The 13830-nt window shown below is 41.9% G+C and overlaps 2 protein-coding genes across 3 annotated transcripts in view; both read right to left on the bottom strand.

Annotated features, from left to right (window-relative positions):
- The window catches only part of LOC142899250 (uncharacterized), a 39615-nt gene extending 34696 nt beyond the window's left edge, over positions 1 to 4919 (bottom strand). The window contains exons 1-8 of one of the 2 annotated variants that reach the window (XR_012928713.1): positions 4635 to 4919; positions 3802 to 3889; positions 3607 to 3714; positions 2814 to 3006; positions 2533 to 2658; positions 1985 to 2108; positions 1559 to 1628; positions 31 to 145 (exon numbers count right to left, since the gene is read on the bottom strand). Coding sequence is in view for 1 of the 2 variants with exons in the window: in XM_076042756.1 (XP_075898871.1) it covers positions 31 to 145; positions 1559 to 1628; positions 1985 to 2108; positions 2533 to 2658; positions 2814 to 3006; positions 3607 to 3714; positions 3802 to 3889; positions 4635 to 4780 (970 nt within the window). In the remaining variant the exon portion in view is untranslated. The remainder of the gene's footprint in view (positions 1 to 30; positions 146 to 1558; positions 1629 to 1984; positions 2109 to 2532; positions 2659 to 2813; positions 3007 to 3606; positions 3715 to 3801; positions 3890 to 4634) is intronic. The other variant, XM_076042756.1, reaches the window with a different exon arrangement.
- Positions 4920 to 5951: 1032 nt separating this feature from the next.
- On the bottom strand, positions 5952 to 11716 carry olfml1 (olfactomedin-like 1). The gene is made up of 8 exons (XM_076042834.1): positions 11242 to 11716; positions 9462 to 9565; positions 9149 to 9339; positions 8823 to 8926; positions 8002 to 8193; positions 6666 to 6846; positions 6425 to 6584; positions 5952 to 6322 (listed from the first exon to the last, which is right to left on the bottom strand). The coding sequence occupies exons 1-8, from the start codon at positions 11377 to 11379 to the stop codon at positions 6163 to 6165; spliced, it is 1230 nt and encodes a 409-aa protein (XP_075898949.1). The 5' UTR covers positions 11380 to 11716; the 3' UTR covers positions 5952 to 6162.
- Positions 11717 to 13830: the final 2114 nt, after the last annotated feature.

Here is a 13830-nt window from a genome sequence, read left to right as displayed (position 1 = left end):
ATATATTTCTGCATTTGTGTGTGTAGTTACCATAGAGAACGATGAGGTCCCAGACTGCCAGCACAGAGTCCCAGCAGGGCAGGGAAGAGAAGAGAGTGAGGAACCATGGCATTACAAAGTGGAGCGATGAGACTCCCACAGACTCCTGCAGCGAGGTTGTTGGGAAACCACGAAGAGGAGCTTTAGCATAACCGGCCATTGTGTTGGAATTCACATCTCTGCCAACTTCTGCCGATGCACTAAATCCACTGGGAATTCATTATTCAGATATTTTGTCCCGATTAATTCTACTGAAAAATGTTAGACTACACACAAACACAAGCAATCAGCCCGGTCAATGCAGTGCAGTAATATTACGGGCAATCTGAAGTCACTTGTTAGTGCACCGGCCCAATGGGTACAAAGCATGCATTCAAATGGAGGAAATTATGAAAAATGACATTGTGTGTTTATATGCAGTATATAACATCTATGGAAGCTTCTTGAGAGAGCTTCAAGAGAAGTTTCTGGAAGAATGTCCCTGGCCTCACTGATAATGATCTATTTTTCACACACATCAAAACTCAGGATGAGTGAGTCAAGGTAAATATGTTTAAAACCTTTTGCACACTTTCAACCCTATGTTGATGACATTACACTAATATCAATGCCATGTTATTTAGTGAGAAAGGACTGAAACACAAAAGGAAAAGATAATTGTATTGGGTGCTGATTGAGCAGATGTTGAAGCGTGTCAGGACCACACTGAAGCTCGGGAAATGTTGACCTTTGTTTCGATGAAAAAAAAAAAAAAACGCTACTTTTGTCCCAGTGCATGTTTAAGAACTTTGTTAACTGCATCAACATACAGGCCACAACTTGCAGAATCCACAAAAGCTCTCAACGAGGCCGTTGGCTAAGTAATGTAATTCTCCAGGACTACGTTGTGTTCGCAAGCAGCAAAACAAGCTGTGTTGTCAGTTAGTTTGTTGTTTCAAACAAAAGCTGCACAAGGAAATATTACCTGTCATTTTTGCATTTGTATTCTTCTTAAAAAACTGTGTGACCGTCCTGCCGCAGCTCTGCAGAGTAGCGGTGATTAATGTAGATGACAGCGGAGCTGAGATCACATCAGGTGCATCACACCTGAGTAGGGCTGAGCTCAGAGGGGCTTTCTAAGTCTCACACGCACACACGAGGCCGATGACAGATGCGCAATATAAAATTGTTTTACTGTCAGCTGTTCTCCTGTCAGCTGTGCGGGGCACTAAATAAACGGCTAGGGAGGTTGTGGCACAATTAGAACCGAGGGAGAAACTAACTTGAACATGACCAGGCGGGGGGGGGGGGGGTGGGCGTACAGTGAGTGACAGAGGAGGCCCAGTTGCTGACAGATACATTACTGTGGGCCGTCCCTTCAAGGTGGGCAACTCATCACTTGGCTATATGTGGCCACATACATGCATACACCGACTGTCACTATTACGCACTATAAGGACCGTCATTATGTTATGATCAGTACAGGAAAGTTAAAAGTTGAGGTGAAAAGAACAAAAAAACAAAAACTTATGGCACTCACCAGGTGCTGAGAGAGCTTTGGTTTCCTGTGTTTGAGGAACTGGTCAAACACCTTCACCTGGTGTTGGACCCTGAACAGACCAGAACCATGGTTTATACTGCAGATACTGCACAATCAGTAATAAATAAAGCAGTGGCAAATATTCATGAAGCTCTGTAAACATGTTACCGGGAAGCCCCCCCCCCACCCCTTGGAATCTCCCCAAAAAAAGTTTTAAAAACTTTCATTTTTGCTTCATGTTGGATGAATCACTAAATGATCCAGTTTGAATAAAACTGAAGCAACTAGAAGCTGAAGAAGACGATGGTCTTGACGACTTCTGCACAGTTTGAAATCATTCTCCTTCTTTAAAAATGAGGTCAATTACGTCAAGTCTCAAGTCACCTGTGTTAATATTTACATGGTACACTTAGGAAGCATTCTTACTTGGTAAGGCTGAGGTCAAACAGCTCTGCCAAATACTTGGGCTTATCTAACAATGCTGTCAGGGCCCAAAATGCTTCCTCCTCTCCAAACTGCATCAGCAACACTGCAGCTATGTAGGACATCCCTGTGAGACAAATGTCCACTCGTGAATACTGCATTTTCTACATGCAGCGTGCAGGGTATGATTAAAATACTTCATTTAAACATTCAGGTGGAAAACACATCATTTCAACAAAAAGTTAAACGTTAAAACGCTGATTTGCTAAAAGGTAAAAACCAGATGAGATCACAATTTAGATTTTGATTACCTGGATTATTCTGTACAAAATAAAAGCGTGTACTTTTGGTCTGAAATGAATGGCTCTCTGCTGCCCCCAAGTGGCCACAATCTGTCATTTAGTTTAGATAAAGCTTTTCAAATCATAACAAAGTGTCGCGAGTACGAGGCATACAGTTAACATATTTATTTTGATAGCAAACAAACTCAAGACCAAAATAAAAATCAAGGCAGCCCAATCCAGCCAATAAAGGAATCTGTCAGTTTATACCTTGGCTGTACCCAACAAGTGGACTGTATTTTGCATAGGCGAGGAGCACCCTGAAGAGTTTTGCCTGGCCCTCAATGGCCTCTGGGCTGTCCCCCATCAGAGAGCGGTGTGTTGGGAAGGAGCGCTCTGTGAAACATGAAAAATAATTAGGGGGAGAAGAAGAGGACAGGTCGACTCTGAGATTCTGCTACAGGCTTGCCAACTTGTATGCATTTGTGTGGCTAAAATTCCCTTTGAGACTGTTCCGTCCGACATCAAGACAAGACCCGGGCTGAACTTACGCAGGTCCAAAGCAATCTGCCTGAAGAGTGTGATGTCGTCCACAGAGTAACTGAGCTGAGTGGAGGCAGAGGTCTGCTGCTGGTTCACACCCAGGTCATTTTGAGTTTCGCTCAGTGTGGTAATGGCAGACAGGATGCCGTACTCACTGACCCCCAAGTCCACCAGGGGCCCGCGGACCTCTGACAAGCACTTCTGTAAAGTTAACAAAAGGAAAGGTTGAATATAAATGACTAGAAAACACATTTGGAAGAGTACAGGATTGTGTGTCAAAGAGTTGAACTGCAGCCAGTCAAGTTAAGGACAAATGTTAAGATAGACAAAAATAGCACAACGTGGACATCTGCTGGCCAAATTACGACATTGCATTTTCAGAACGCGTCTGAAAGACAACATAGGCACAACATGGTCTCAGTGTCTTTATTAATGTTCATAGATTAGTATTTAAATGTGCACAGTTTGCAGTCTACAATTGCCAATTTTTGCATTTCAATTTTAATGTACTTTAAATTGAAATGCATTCTGCATGTCATGAATTGAATGAAATAACAATACAATCTAATACAATCTAAACCTCTGTACTTGCCTTCCTTAGCTCTGTAGTATTACTGGATGCACTGCACTTTAAGGAGTTCATTAACAAGTTTAAAATGCTTCCTCGGCTAGTAATAGCAATGATACACTGCTAATATTATTGGCTGAAGTTATTAGAACTTCTGACAACAACTAAGTGAAGCCACAAAAACACTAACTGGGTGACATAAGCTCTTCTCAGTACGTCTCATTGAACTTCACCTGATAGTTGAAGTCACTGCTATCTCTGAGACTGTCAATGGCAAGGAGGAACTTCCACACCCGCCCTCGTAGGCTTGATGGAATACCCATCCGAATAAATCGCTCAATCTAATGAAAAAAAGACACAACAAAACAACAATTATCGTTACAATCACTGTACAATGGAGACACATTGAGCTCTGGGACGAATCTCACCTGGCTCTTGCATATGAAGCTTGATCCATTCCAGTAGCTGAGCAGCTCACACAGCTCCTTCACCCTGACCGAGCTCAGCTGTGGGAAACTGAAAGACAATGCAGATGCTCTGAAGTCTTTGGGATCATTTTGAAAGTGAGGAAACATTAACCACGAATAGCTAGAATTTTCAGTAAGAATCTCGGAAGATATTCTATTGAAATGTACCAGTCACAATGTATGATGATAATGTTACAATTTTAAAGCAGGAGGAGGCAATCGGGTGGGTGGGGGGCTTTGGGAAACAAGGTAATGGAAATCAACATTTCCCATTGTCAAACCTGCTTTCAGAAAACATCTTATAAGACGAAATGTCACAAATGTCCTCATTGTTTGACAAATAAATGGAGTTTAAGTGAGGACACTTTTTTATATATTGTTTTACTGTTCTTTCAACTTCCCACTGGATACCAATTGATAATGCTTTTTTTTTTTTTTTAATTATTATTATTAAACTAACTGTTTACTGAAAAAAAGTCATCAGCTGCTCTCCCTTTAAATTGAATTCAAATAGAGTAAAAACAAAACAAAACAACACTTTTTAACACAACACGATTTAATGGTTTACTGGTGAAGTAATGCACTAATTTAACACCATACTGTTTACTATTAAAAATGTGTTTACTAAACAGAATGGTTAACTCTGCCGAAAGTAGATCCCGCTGTGTGCCTACTAGACAGTTCAAAGTAACTTCACCGATTAGTTATTATGCTTCAATAATAACAGACAGCCAGCTTGTTTCCATGCTAATCTGGAGCGGCTAACGCAGCCCAACCAACCAACCAACTCGCACCTGTATTCATGGCATCGGTGATGAAGTTTCAGATCCTTTCGTTTGTTGAGAATAGCGAAGCCAAATTCATCAAAGCGCAAGTTTTCACTGCGCCTTCGAATGGTCGAGTTTCTGCCGCTGGCGTTGCTGCTGCTTCTCCTCCTCATGCTTGCTGCCTTGAGGAAACGTATTCCGCCGGTTTTAAAATACCACCGCGGACAACAATGTCCGGTCACTGAGTTAATGTTTCTGTCAAACTCAACGGTTCCCTTGGCCCCGCCCCCTCCTTACGTCACCTCTAACTGAAAATGGGCGGGATGAATCAGAGTGCAGCGGCAGCAGAACAGGAGGTGATTTCAGCGTCACATCGGAACACAATGCTGTTTGTCACCGTGCATTACAGAGAGATAAATAGCATGACAAAGGCTAAAAGGAATGAATGTGACTTATTTGTAGAGAAATACAAAAAACACTAATGAAAGTTTGTCATTATATCAGAATTTAGACATTTTGTTACTGATCACACGCCTGGAAATTCTTACAGTTTTTAATATGGCTAATTACTCAGATAGCTTGATTATTCCTGCGTCATGTTTCATGGTACAGTCAACTTTGGGCATTATTTAATGTGATTATTTGAAGTGACATGAAGGCTTTTTGTTTTGTTTTGTTTTAAAATAAAACCAAATATAGAACTTAGTTTCTATTACCTGTAAGTAAAAGCGTTTATGTGTGCACAACTACTATACACACACACACACACACACACACACACACACACATATATATATATATATATATATATATATATATATATATATATATATATATATATATATATATATATATATATATATATATATATATATATATATGTATATATATATATATATATATATATATATATATATATATATGTATATATATATATATATGTATATATATATATATATGTATATATATATATATATATATATATATATATATATATATATATATATATATGTTTTTTTATTATTATTATTATTATTATTATTATTTATCCCCCCCCGTCAAAGCACAACATTAACATTTCATGGCAGCTTAGTAATTACGCAGAGATCTCCTTTTATTGCTAAATGTCCTACGCAGTGTGCCCGATTAGATCAGACCTGTATGTGTGAGCCATCCTGACAATGTTGATCAGAGCAAAATATTATGTCAGGTTTCGATTGGTTAAGAAAACAATGCAGTCATGCCTTTATATTTCTAAAAGCACACACTCAACATCTGATGAACTAAAATTTGAAATGTAAACAACTCAGATAACCTTATGTGGTCAAGATGAGGCACTGCATGTTGCATTTAAAGACTCTTTATTAACGTAGTACAAAGTATAGTATAAAATGGTTTTGCTTTGTTGTTTTTCTATGCTGTTTTGGAAAAAAAAAAGGGGGGGGGGTATCCATTGCCAGCAAGGGACCACTTGGCCAAAAAAACTGTTGTTAACTAGTACATAACTGATGTGTTAGTAGCAGACAAGCGCATATTTCATTGTCACTGGGCATCTTTATTCAGCCGCAGGCACTTGGTCATTCCTCCGGGTCTCCACTGTGTACACGGTCTGGTAGCCGTCGTCCCAGGCGTACAGCTGTTTGTCCCCAGGATGGTAGTGGATGCTGCTGTGGCTGGTGTAGCGCTTTGGGAAGAATATCACTGGGCTCTCATCACTGCAGAAAAAAAAGAACGTGTCACATTGACATTTGTTTTTTTTTAATCACAATGTTTTCAAATGTGTGATCGGCGGAGAGCTAAGCTTTCTGTATTCCAACCTGTGGATGGTGTCATGGATGTCGTAGAGGCACTGCACAGTGGAGCGTCCACCGTGCCGCGTGTTGTACACCACATACAAGGTCCCGCATATCAAGAAGGCTCCTTCGGCATCGCGGCTTTTACACTGCGTATCCCAGGTGTATTCCACTGCCAAAGATCCTGAGGCCAACAGAGAAATCATCAGTCTGAGTCGATATGGCTGCCTTGCTTATCGCACGTGTGTAGGTGAGCAGGCTCTACCTTTATCTAGTTTGGTAATAATCAGGTTGTCGCCATATTCAGGGTCAGCGTGAATGACCCAGAGTCCCAGTTCATCCACTGCCATATCCAGGTAGGTGTTTGGGTTCAGACTGTAGACGGGTAGGCGACCCGCTCCAGGTAGCAGTGTGCTGTCTGCCACTGTGCCATTCAACAGGTCGACCTTCAAGTGATTAATAAAAGCAACAATGTATATTGTATAACAATGGATAAACCTGAAGCTACGTTAAGATACTGACATGAAGCTTATTATCTTTAGTCATTCAACTGACACATCAGCCCGGCCAGTGTACTTACGTACAAGTTCATTGGACAGGAACAGATCATATTTATTTATATTTATTTGTGTGTTTACACCATGTAAATATATGCCAGAATTGGCACAAACTCTATTGTTACCACTGTCTCCTCGTCAGAAAGCTATTTGAATAACTCCTCAATAACATACAAAAGAGAGTTATGTTGGACTCTCCAATGCATGGCTTGCCTCTGCACTCACAATGGCAACCTTAAGCAGGAGCATCATTCCTTCTGTTCTGTAATACAAACAGTAACGCTTTGGAGCAGCGAAATAGCAAACACTCCCAGACAAGTAACAGGAGAACAGACTGAGAGGTGTTAATTAAATGCATCCAGAGGAGCTCAGCAGACGCGGACTGGCCGCAGATCTGCTGATTTGACTGAAAATTTGAACTAAACTTGACTTCCGTGTCCTGCCAGAACAAGCACATTTTTGAGCAAGGGGTGATGTGCAGTGTGTTCATTGTATTCTTTGTAAGTGAGATTTATATTTTTTTTTTTACTATGTGCACTCCTTGAATTTCTGTTTTGTATTTTCTTAATAGCCTTCCCTAGCTTTTACCAGGAAAGGTTCTTCTAATAAGGTTTGATTAATGCTTGATTGCCCTCCATTGCTTGGACCATTATCAACTACTCCTATTTCTATCTTTGTGATTTTTTTTTAAATCTGAGCTCTGTCAATTTGGGGTCCCTGGTCTGTGCTTGCGAATCAGTGGTCAATCATGGTCCCACCTCCTACAGCACATCACTCTTTGGAGCCAAAGTTATCAGGATGTACAAACTCAGACCCAGTTTTCTGGCAGTTTTCTCAAACTGTTATAAAATGAAATTGCTGACCTCAAAGTCTGCAGCCTGGAAATGATTTTTGTGACTCTTTCAATGATTTTTGGCACTCAGCTGAAACTATTTCGCTGTCTCAACTCATTCAACCCTCATGCAACGTGCAATGCAATCAAACGCGAGGAGATAGATCTCAGATAGAAAACAAGCAATTCGGCTCTGAATCATTTTCACACACCTTCAGTATTTGGTTGGGCGTGTCTGCCTTGTGGCAGTACAGGAATCCGTTGTAGACCACGTGACCCGTCCCCTGCCAATAGAAAGGCAGTTGCACCACCTTTGCCGGGGGGGCGGTGGCCCTCTCGGTGAAACTGTGCAGCGAAACGTATTCCAGCAGAGTGTCATTACGAATCCCACTCAGCAAGTAGACCTAAATGATCGCAGGCAGTGGAGAACACGGTCAGACTGTAAAACACTGCTTGAGATCTGCCACTGATTTATTGCATACTGTAGTAACAGAAAAAAAGCTTTCAATTGTCACTCAAAAGAGCCTGGTCTTCAAAACAATACGCCACTGTATCCTTGTGTGTGACTAGTATGTGGGAGGCGCAAGCTATAATCTGCAGCTGTTGTCAATTGTCTCAATTCAATCAATCATCTGGAATTAAACAACACCCAAGTCAACTTCCACAATTTGCCAGCTGTGGACTGAGCTGCGGCCATGAACCACGCCTTTCAATCATCTGGTTATTGGCCCAGAAAACTCTGCTCGATCCCTTTGGGCAAAACACTTTACCCCCGCTGCCTTGTGTGAATGGGAGTGAATGTTGGGTGGCGGTCAGAGGGTGTAAATCTGCGGCCCAGGACAGCTTTGGCTACACACCTACTTTACTGTATCTAGTTGGAATGTGATGTAAATGAATCATGGTTGTAAAGCACAATATACATTCAAACTATTAGAGATAGATAGATAGATAGATAGATAGATAGTTTGTGACATAGCTGTCACTCTGCTGTAAACGGGCGGTTACTGTTTAAGCGGTGCAATCTTTGCAGTACCTTCGATGAACCTTCAGACGGGTCCTTGAACCAGGAACCAGAGGCGTCTCCCATCTTCTTTACAATCTTCAGAGACTTGATTTGACTCAGGGCTGTGTTGCAGTCTGGAAGACAGATCATGATTTTTTTCCCTCTCTCTCTCTCTCTTTTCCAAAACAGCCACACAGCTTCCTGCGTGGCCCACTCACTGTTTGTCTCCAGTTGTCTGGCTGCAATTATCTGTTTGTCTATCTCTTTTTTTCCCCTTTGTGCTCTTCCTCTAATACAGCTGCTGTTATGTATTTATCAGAGTAACCCCAAACACACACATGCACACAAACACCGACCTCTTCCCACTGTTAACTTGGCTTTGTTCTTCAGCAGGTCCAGTTCGGCAGCCTCGATCTGCTGCTCCAGCAGCGCCTCCTCCATCTCGATATCCAACTGGTTGGGAATCTTGTTTTCCAGATATTCCAGCTCTCTCTCCACTCGCTCCACCCGCGAAGACATGCTGTCCATGTGGCTCCTCACCTCTGATCTGTGGAGCAAACGGGCATTCACACTTTTGATTCACCACCAATCCCTTTGACACCAATTAGTAGAATTAATTCCAGTTTCAGGAGGAGCTCATTGAATGGCGTTTGCAGGAGACGAGCCTACCTCAGAGACGTGACTGTGGACGCGTAGCCCCTGACTTCAGAGGAGAGGTCATAAGTCTTCTGGGTCACACTGATTGTGCTCTGCTCACATTGACTTAGGCGTTCCTGGTGTCATTCGCACAAAAATCATAGATGGTTTAAGAAAGGTTGTGAGAAAAAACATAACTCATACAGTCCAGTCAACAAAATAGCAGAGGTGGCAATTAACAAAATACAAAAACTTGGTTACTACCTGAATCGATTTTTCAGGCATCTGTATTGTCTTTTTCTGATGACTTTTTACTTTGACTCCCTATGTTTATTCACAAATATAACGTACTTCTTCCATTGGAAAAACATGCCGGTTACTTTTGTGTTTTAAAAAGATACAAATTCTGTTCAAAGTAATTCACTTATTATTATTCATAGTAGTTGTTGTTGCTCAAAGTGGAGCTATTTGGACTCTGCTGCCGTATATTCTAAACAAAAAGTGGCAGATTATTATGTTCTTTTCATTGTTGAAAAATTATCAACCAATGTATTGTTTCATTAAAAACAGTAAGTACTTAGAACTTAAGTGCATTTCAGAAACAGTACTTTCTTACCAGAGTGAAGGAGCTGAATCAGTACTTTTACCAGAGTATTTTTTCACACAGTATCTGTACTTTTACACAGGTACATAATGTGAATACTTTGCTACCCCTGACAAATAGTCTTCCAGTCTCATTGTTGGCTCTAGTTTTATCAGTTATCAAGATTTTCTGTTCCCATCTTGTCCTCTGGATGTTCTGTGTTTTGTTTTGTGTTTTGCAGCTTCTTTACTTTGGCACTAACTGCACCGTACTCGACAGCAGCGATGCTGGTTTCGTATCTTTCTGCTGTGGCAGGTTTAGGACAGGCACTATTGAATTGAAACATATTTTACAACACAAACAATATCAAAACGAGGCTGTGGATTTAAACTCTTGAATAAGTATGTCCGCAAACAAAAGTTAAAAGTGGCAATACACAATTTTCTTCATTGCTAGGGGTCGCAGTTGGGCACAGTATGTAAACCAAAGCGAAGCAGCTTTGCGCGCCCCTCATTACCCACAGCGGCTCCCGGTCTCTGTGCAAAGCAACAAACTCACAAAACATAAACAAGGAAGATGTTGAGTAATGATTAAAAATACCAAGCTGCAAGTTATGGCCCTAACTTCTTTTGTTCAGAGCTCTGTTACCATGTTGTTGTTGTTGTTTCCATGGGGCCACTATCAGTAATTGACCTGGCTGACTCCTCCTGTCTACTATTTGTTTCGTTTTCTTCATCCAAAGCCAGTCAAAATAAATAAAGCACTTTCGTGTTCTCGTAGGTCCATCGTTGTTAGTTGTTCCCTTGGAAACACAACATTGCAACAGTTGTTGTTAAAGTTCTTGAGGGGGGCGACTCTCTGGACTTGGGCTTTTATCCAGCATTTGGAGCACTTTTCATGCTATTTGCAAATTTGCACAGCGTTTGCCCGCAGTAGAAGCAGTTCTCTCTATTTATAAAAGTGGTAACTGTTGCTATGGGTGGGGGAGGAGGTAGTAACATGCACGCACGGCCGGTCCAGCTGCAGCGAAACGTGTTAGGAATAGGATGGGAAGGGCTCAATATCAACAGACAGGAGCCTTAAGGAATAACACCGCTAGAGCTTCACATATCATTTTCTAAGTTCCTGAAAATCGCATATTGCTCCCTTTAAAAAAAAAAAGTGCATGACTTACGTCCTGCACATGACAGCTGTCACTGCGTTCAACGGTCGGATGCAGCTGGCACTCACCTCCAACTGGACCAGCCTCCTCTCCATGTACTGGATAATAAAGCTATCCTGGGAGGCACCTTGGCCCTGGACTGAACCTGCACTCAGGCAGAGTGACAGGAAAAGGACGGGGAGCACTCCGCCTGCCCGGCCTGACATTTCTTCACTGCGGCCACGCTTTGAAGCCACCGCTGCAGCAGTAATAGCTTCAGTATGTTCGTGTGAGAAATGCTTTTCCAGCAGTAATGAGGGCTTTTTCCTGTATATCCAAAGAGGAACCCACTGAAACGGTCTTCCACACAAAAAAATAAGGCAAAAAAAAAAAAAAAAAAAAAGGGATCAGCCTTGGTTACAGGTCCCTGTGTTAAAAGTAATCCTCTATGCTCTTCATTGAATAATGTCTGTTTCCTGCTGGGCTCAGTTGAGTTTGCCCGTCCAGTTGGAGCCACAGCCCTGGAACTTTCCGTCTTGGTCCTCGAACAGCTGCTGCTCCACTGGATTAGGATCCAAAAGAATCTCAGCCACGATCCCGCCCACCTTCCCTCCTTGCACTCTTTCTGTCTCCCACCCTTCCCCTTGGGGCGGCATGAATTTGAGAACCTAACTTAGGGGAACAGGATTACACAAGAGCGTTACAATCATCAGCATAGTCAGGAGTGAACATTGCTGCGGGGGTCCATAAAATCCAAATCTACAACACACTCTTACATTCACTCCAAACACACAGCAATGCGTTCACCTGCCAGCCTTTTTAAACGGGAGAGCAGTAGTTATATTCAATGCCATTTCTTTCTTCTTCTTCTTCTACTCTGCAGTGTCAAATGTACAACCACCCATGAGTTCTCAAAGCGATGGTTCTTCAGGTAGGGGCTTGGAATTGTGAAGGACAAAAAGATACACAGACGGCTCACACTTGTGTTATATTAAAAAAGAAAAAGAAAAAAAAGGGTTCATATTCTTTTGTTGGGTTCTTGGATGTTATGATCAGGTTCGGTCCAAATGTTGATGGTTGAATCCTGGTTCACTTTTATCTCCATCTGGCGCCCTAGTAGCGCCACCTGGTCCTGTTTTCTTTCGTTATGTCAGACAACATCTGGTTGCCATCCTTTAACCATCACCGCGTCGCCTGTTTGGCAGTTATTGAATCCGGAGTTGCTTGAAGAATGGGCAGTGTTTGAAGATGACAACTAGACGGGATGAAACGCCTACAAAGAGATGCAATAATCCGATTAGACTTCCTCTCCGGTGAGCCGTGAGATCTTCTGTCGGGTATCCGGAAACATGCAGCTCTTGACCAGAAGAGGGCGCCCCATCACGTGAAACAGCAACACAGTGTCATACACGCAGCAGCAACAGTGAGCAGCGCATCTAACAGAATGCATTATGTGGCAGAGGTTTCCCGCCATTTTTCACGTCATCTTTCTAATACCTGTGAGCTCTAAATACACTTGAAAATGAATGATTGGAATAAACACAGAACACATCCCTACGGTCGTCTGGACCTGACTTTCACCATCCAAACTTCTGGGGCAGCATTTTTGCACCCTTGCAATGCAAGTGCTCTTCATCTATTTTGAATTATATTGCAATTTTGTATTTTTTGTAACCAAACATCCTGCCTCACTTAACTTGTCAAACAATGACATTTGAGCTTGTTCGGTCAGTTTATTTCAGTCACTTTCAAAATAAACCCTCTTCACTCACAGCACTCTATTCAAAGCATAGTCTTATTCTGTGTCATGATGATTTCAAGTATGCGCCCGTCCCCCCGCACTATTACAACACACATTGGGAACACTTGTTTTAGGCAGTGGACACCTGGAGATCTTTTTTTTTGCGGAGAGGGATGATTTTGAATTGAGCTCCTTTGTTGTCTATTCTTCTATTTGCTGCACAGCCTACACAGTGGTGGATGACAGACACACCCACCCATACCCCCTCCCTCCCCGCCCACACACACACACACACACACACACACACACACACACACACACACACAGAGTCAGATGTTACCATATGAAAGATTTATTACAATTTGTGGAGACCTATAAAATATCCATAGAGTCTCAGCAAGATATCCGACTGGCTTCCCATCCAGCACTGACAGCAGTAATCCCCAGAGAACTGTGTGTGTGTGTGTGTGAGGGAGAGAGAGAGAGAGAGAGAGAGAGGGAGAGAGAGAGAGAGAGAGAGAGAGAGAGAGAGAGAGAGAGAGAGAGAGAATCATTAAAATGCACTGTCCAATTTTCTTTTCTTTTTCAAAGTACAATTTTTTAAAATTAAAGGCATAGTTTACCCAAAATTGAAATTTCACCCACTTTTTTTGGGTGCAGGGTCTAATAACATTTCCTAATCCATGCAACCGTTCGAAAGTTTCTCACTCTCTCTCTCCACAGCTCTGTGGGTCATACGACCTCCCACAGTTCTACTGAGAAAGAAAATGTAATTACCACGACGCTCCCTGGTGCATCGCACCAAGGTTAATGTCAAGGCAACCCCAGGTATAGAAATTAATTAGGTTTTAAATGAAGTTCACAGTATTATCTCTTCTGTGTAATGTCTCCATTGTCAAGAACATCGGCCTTTCCACTTGTTATATGTGAAAGCAGA

The sequence above is a fragment of the Nelusetta ayraudi genome, unplaced genomic scaffold (assembly GCF_046127955.1).
Source record: "Nelusetta ayraudi isolate G7.1 ecotype Tasmania unplaced genomic scaffold, CSIRO-AGI_Nayr_v1 ptg000071l, whole genome shotgun sequence".
Classification (NCBI taxonomy): domain Eukaryota; kingdom Metazoa; phylum Chordata; class Actinopteri; order Tetraodontiformes; family Monacanthidae; genus Nelusetta; species Nelusetta ayraudi.
Note: the sequence above shows the minus strand (reverse complement) of the source record. Positions and strands in the feature narration are given on the sequence as shown.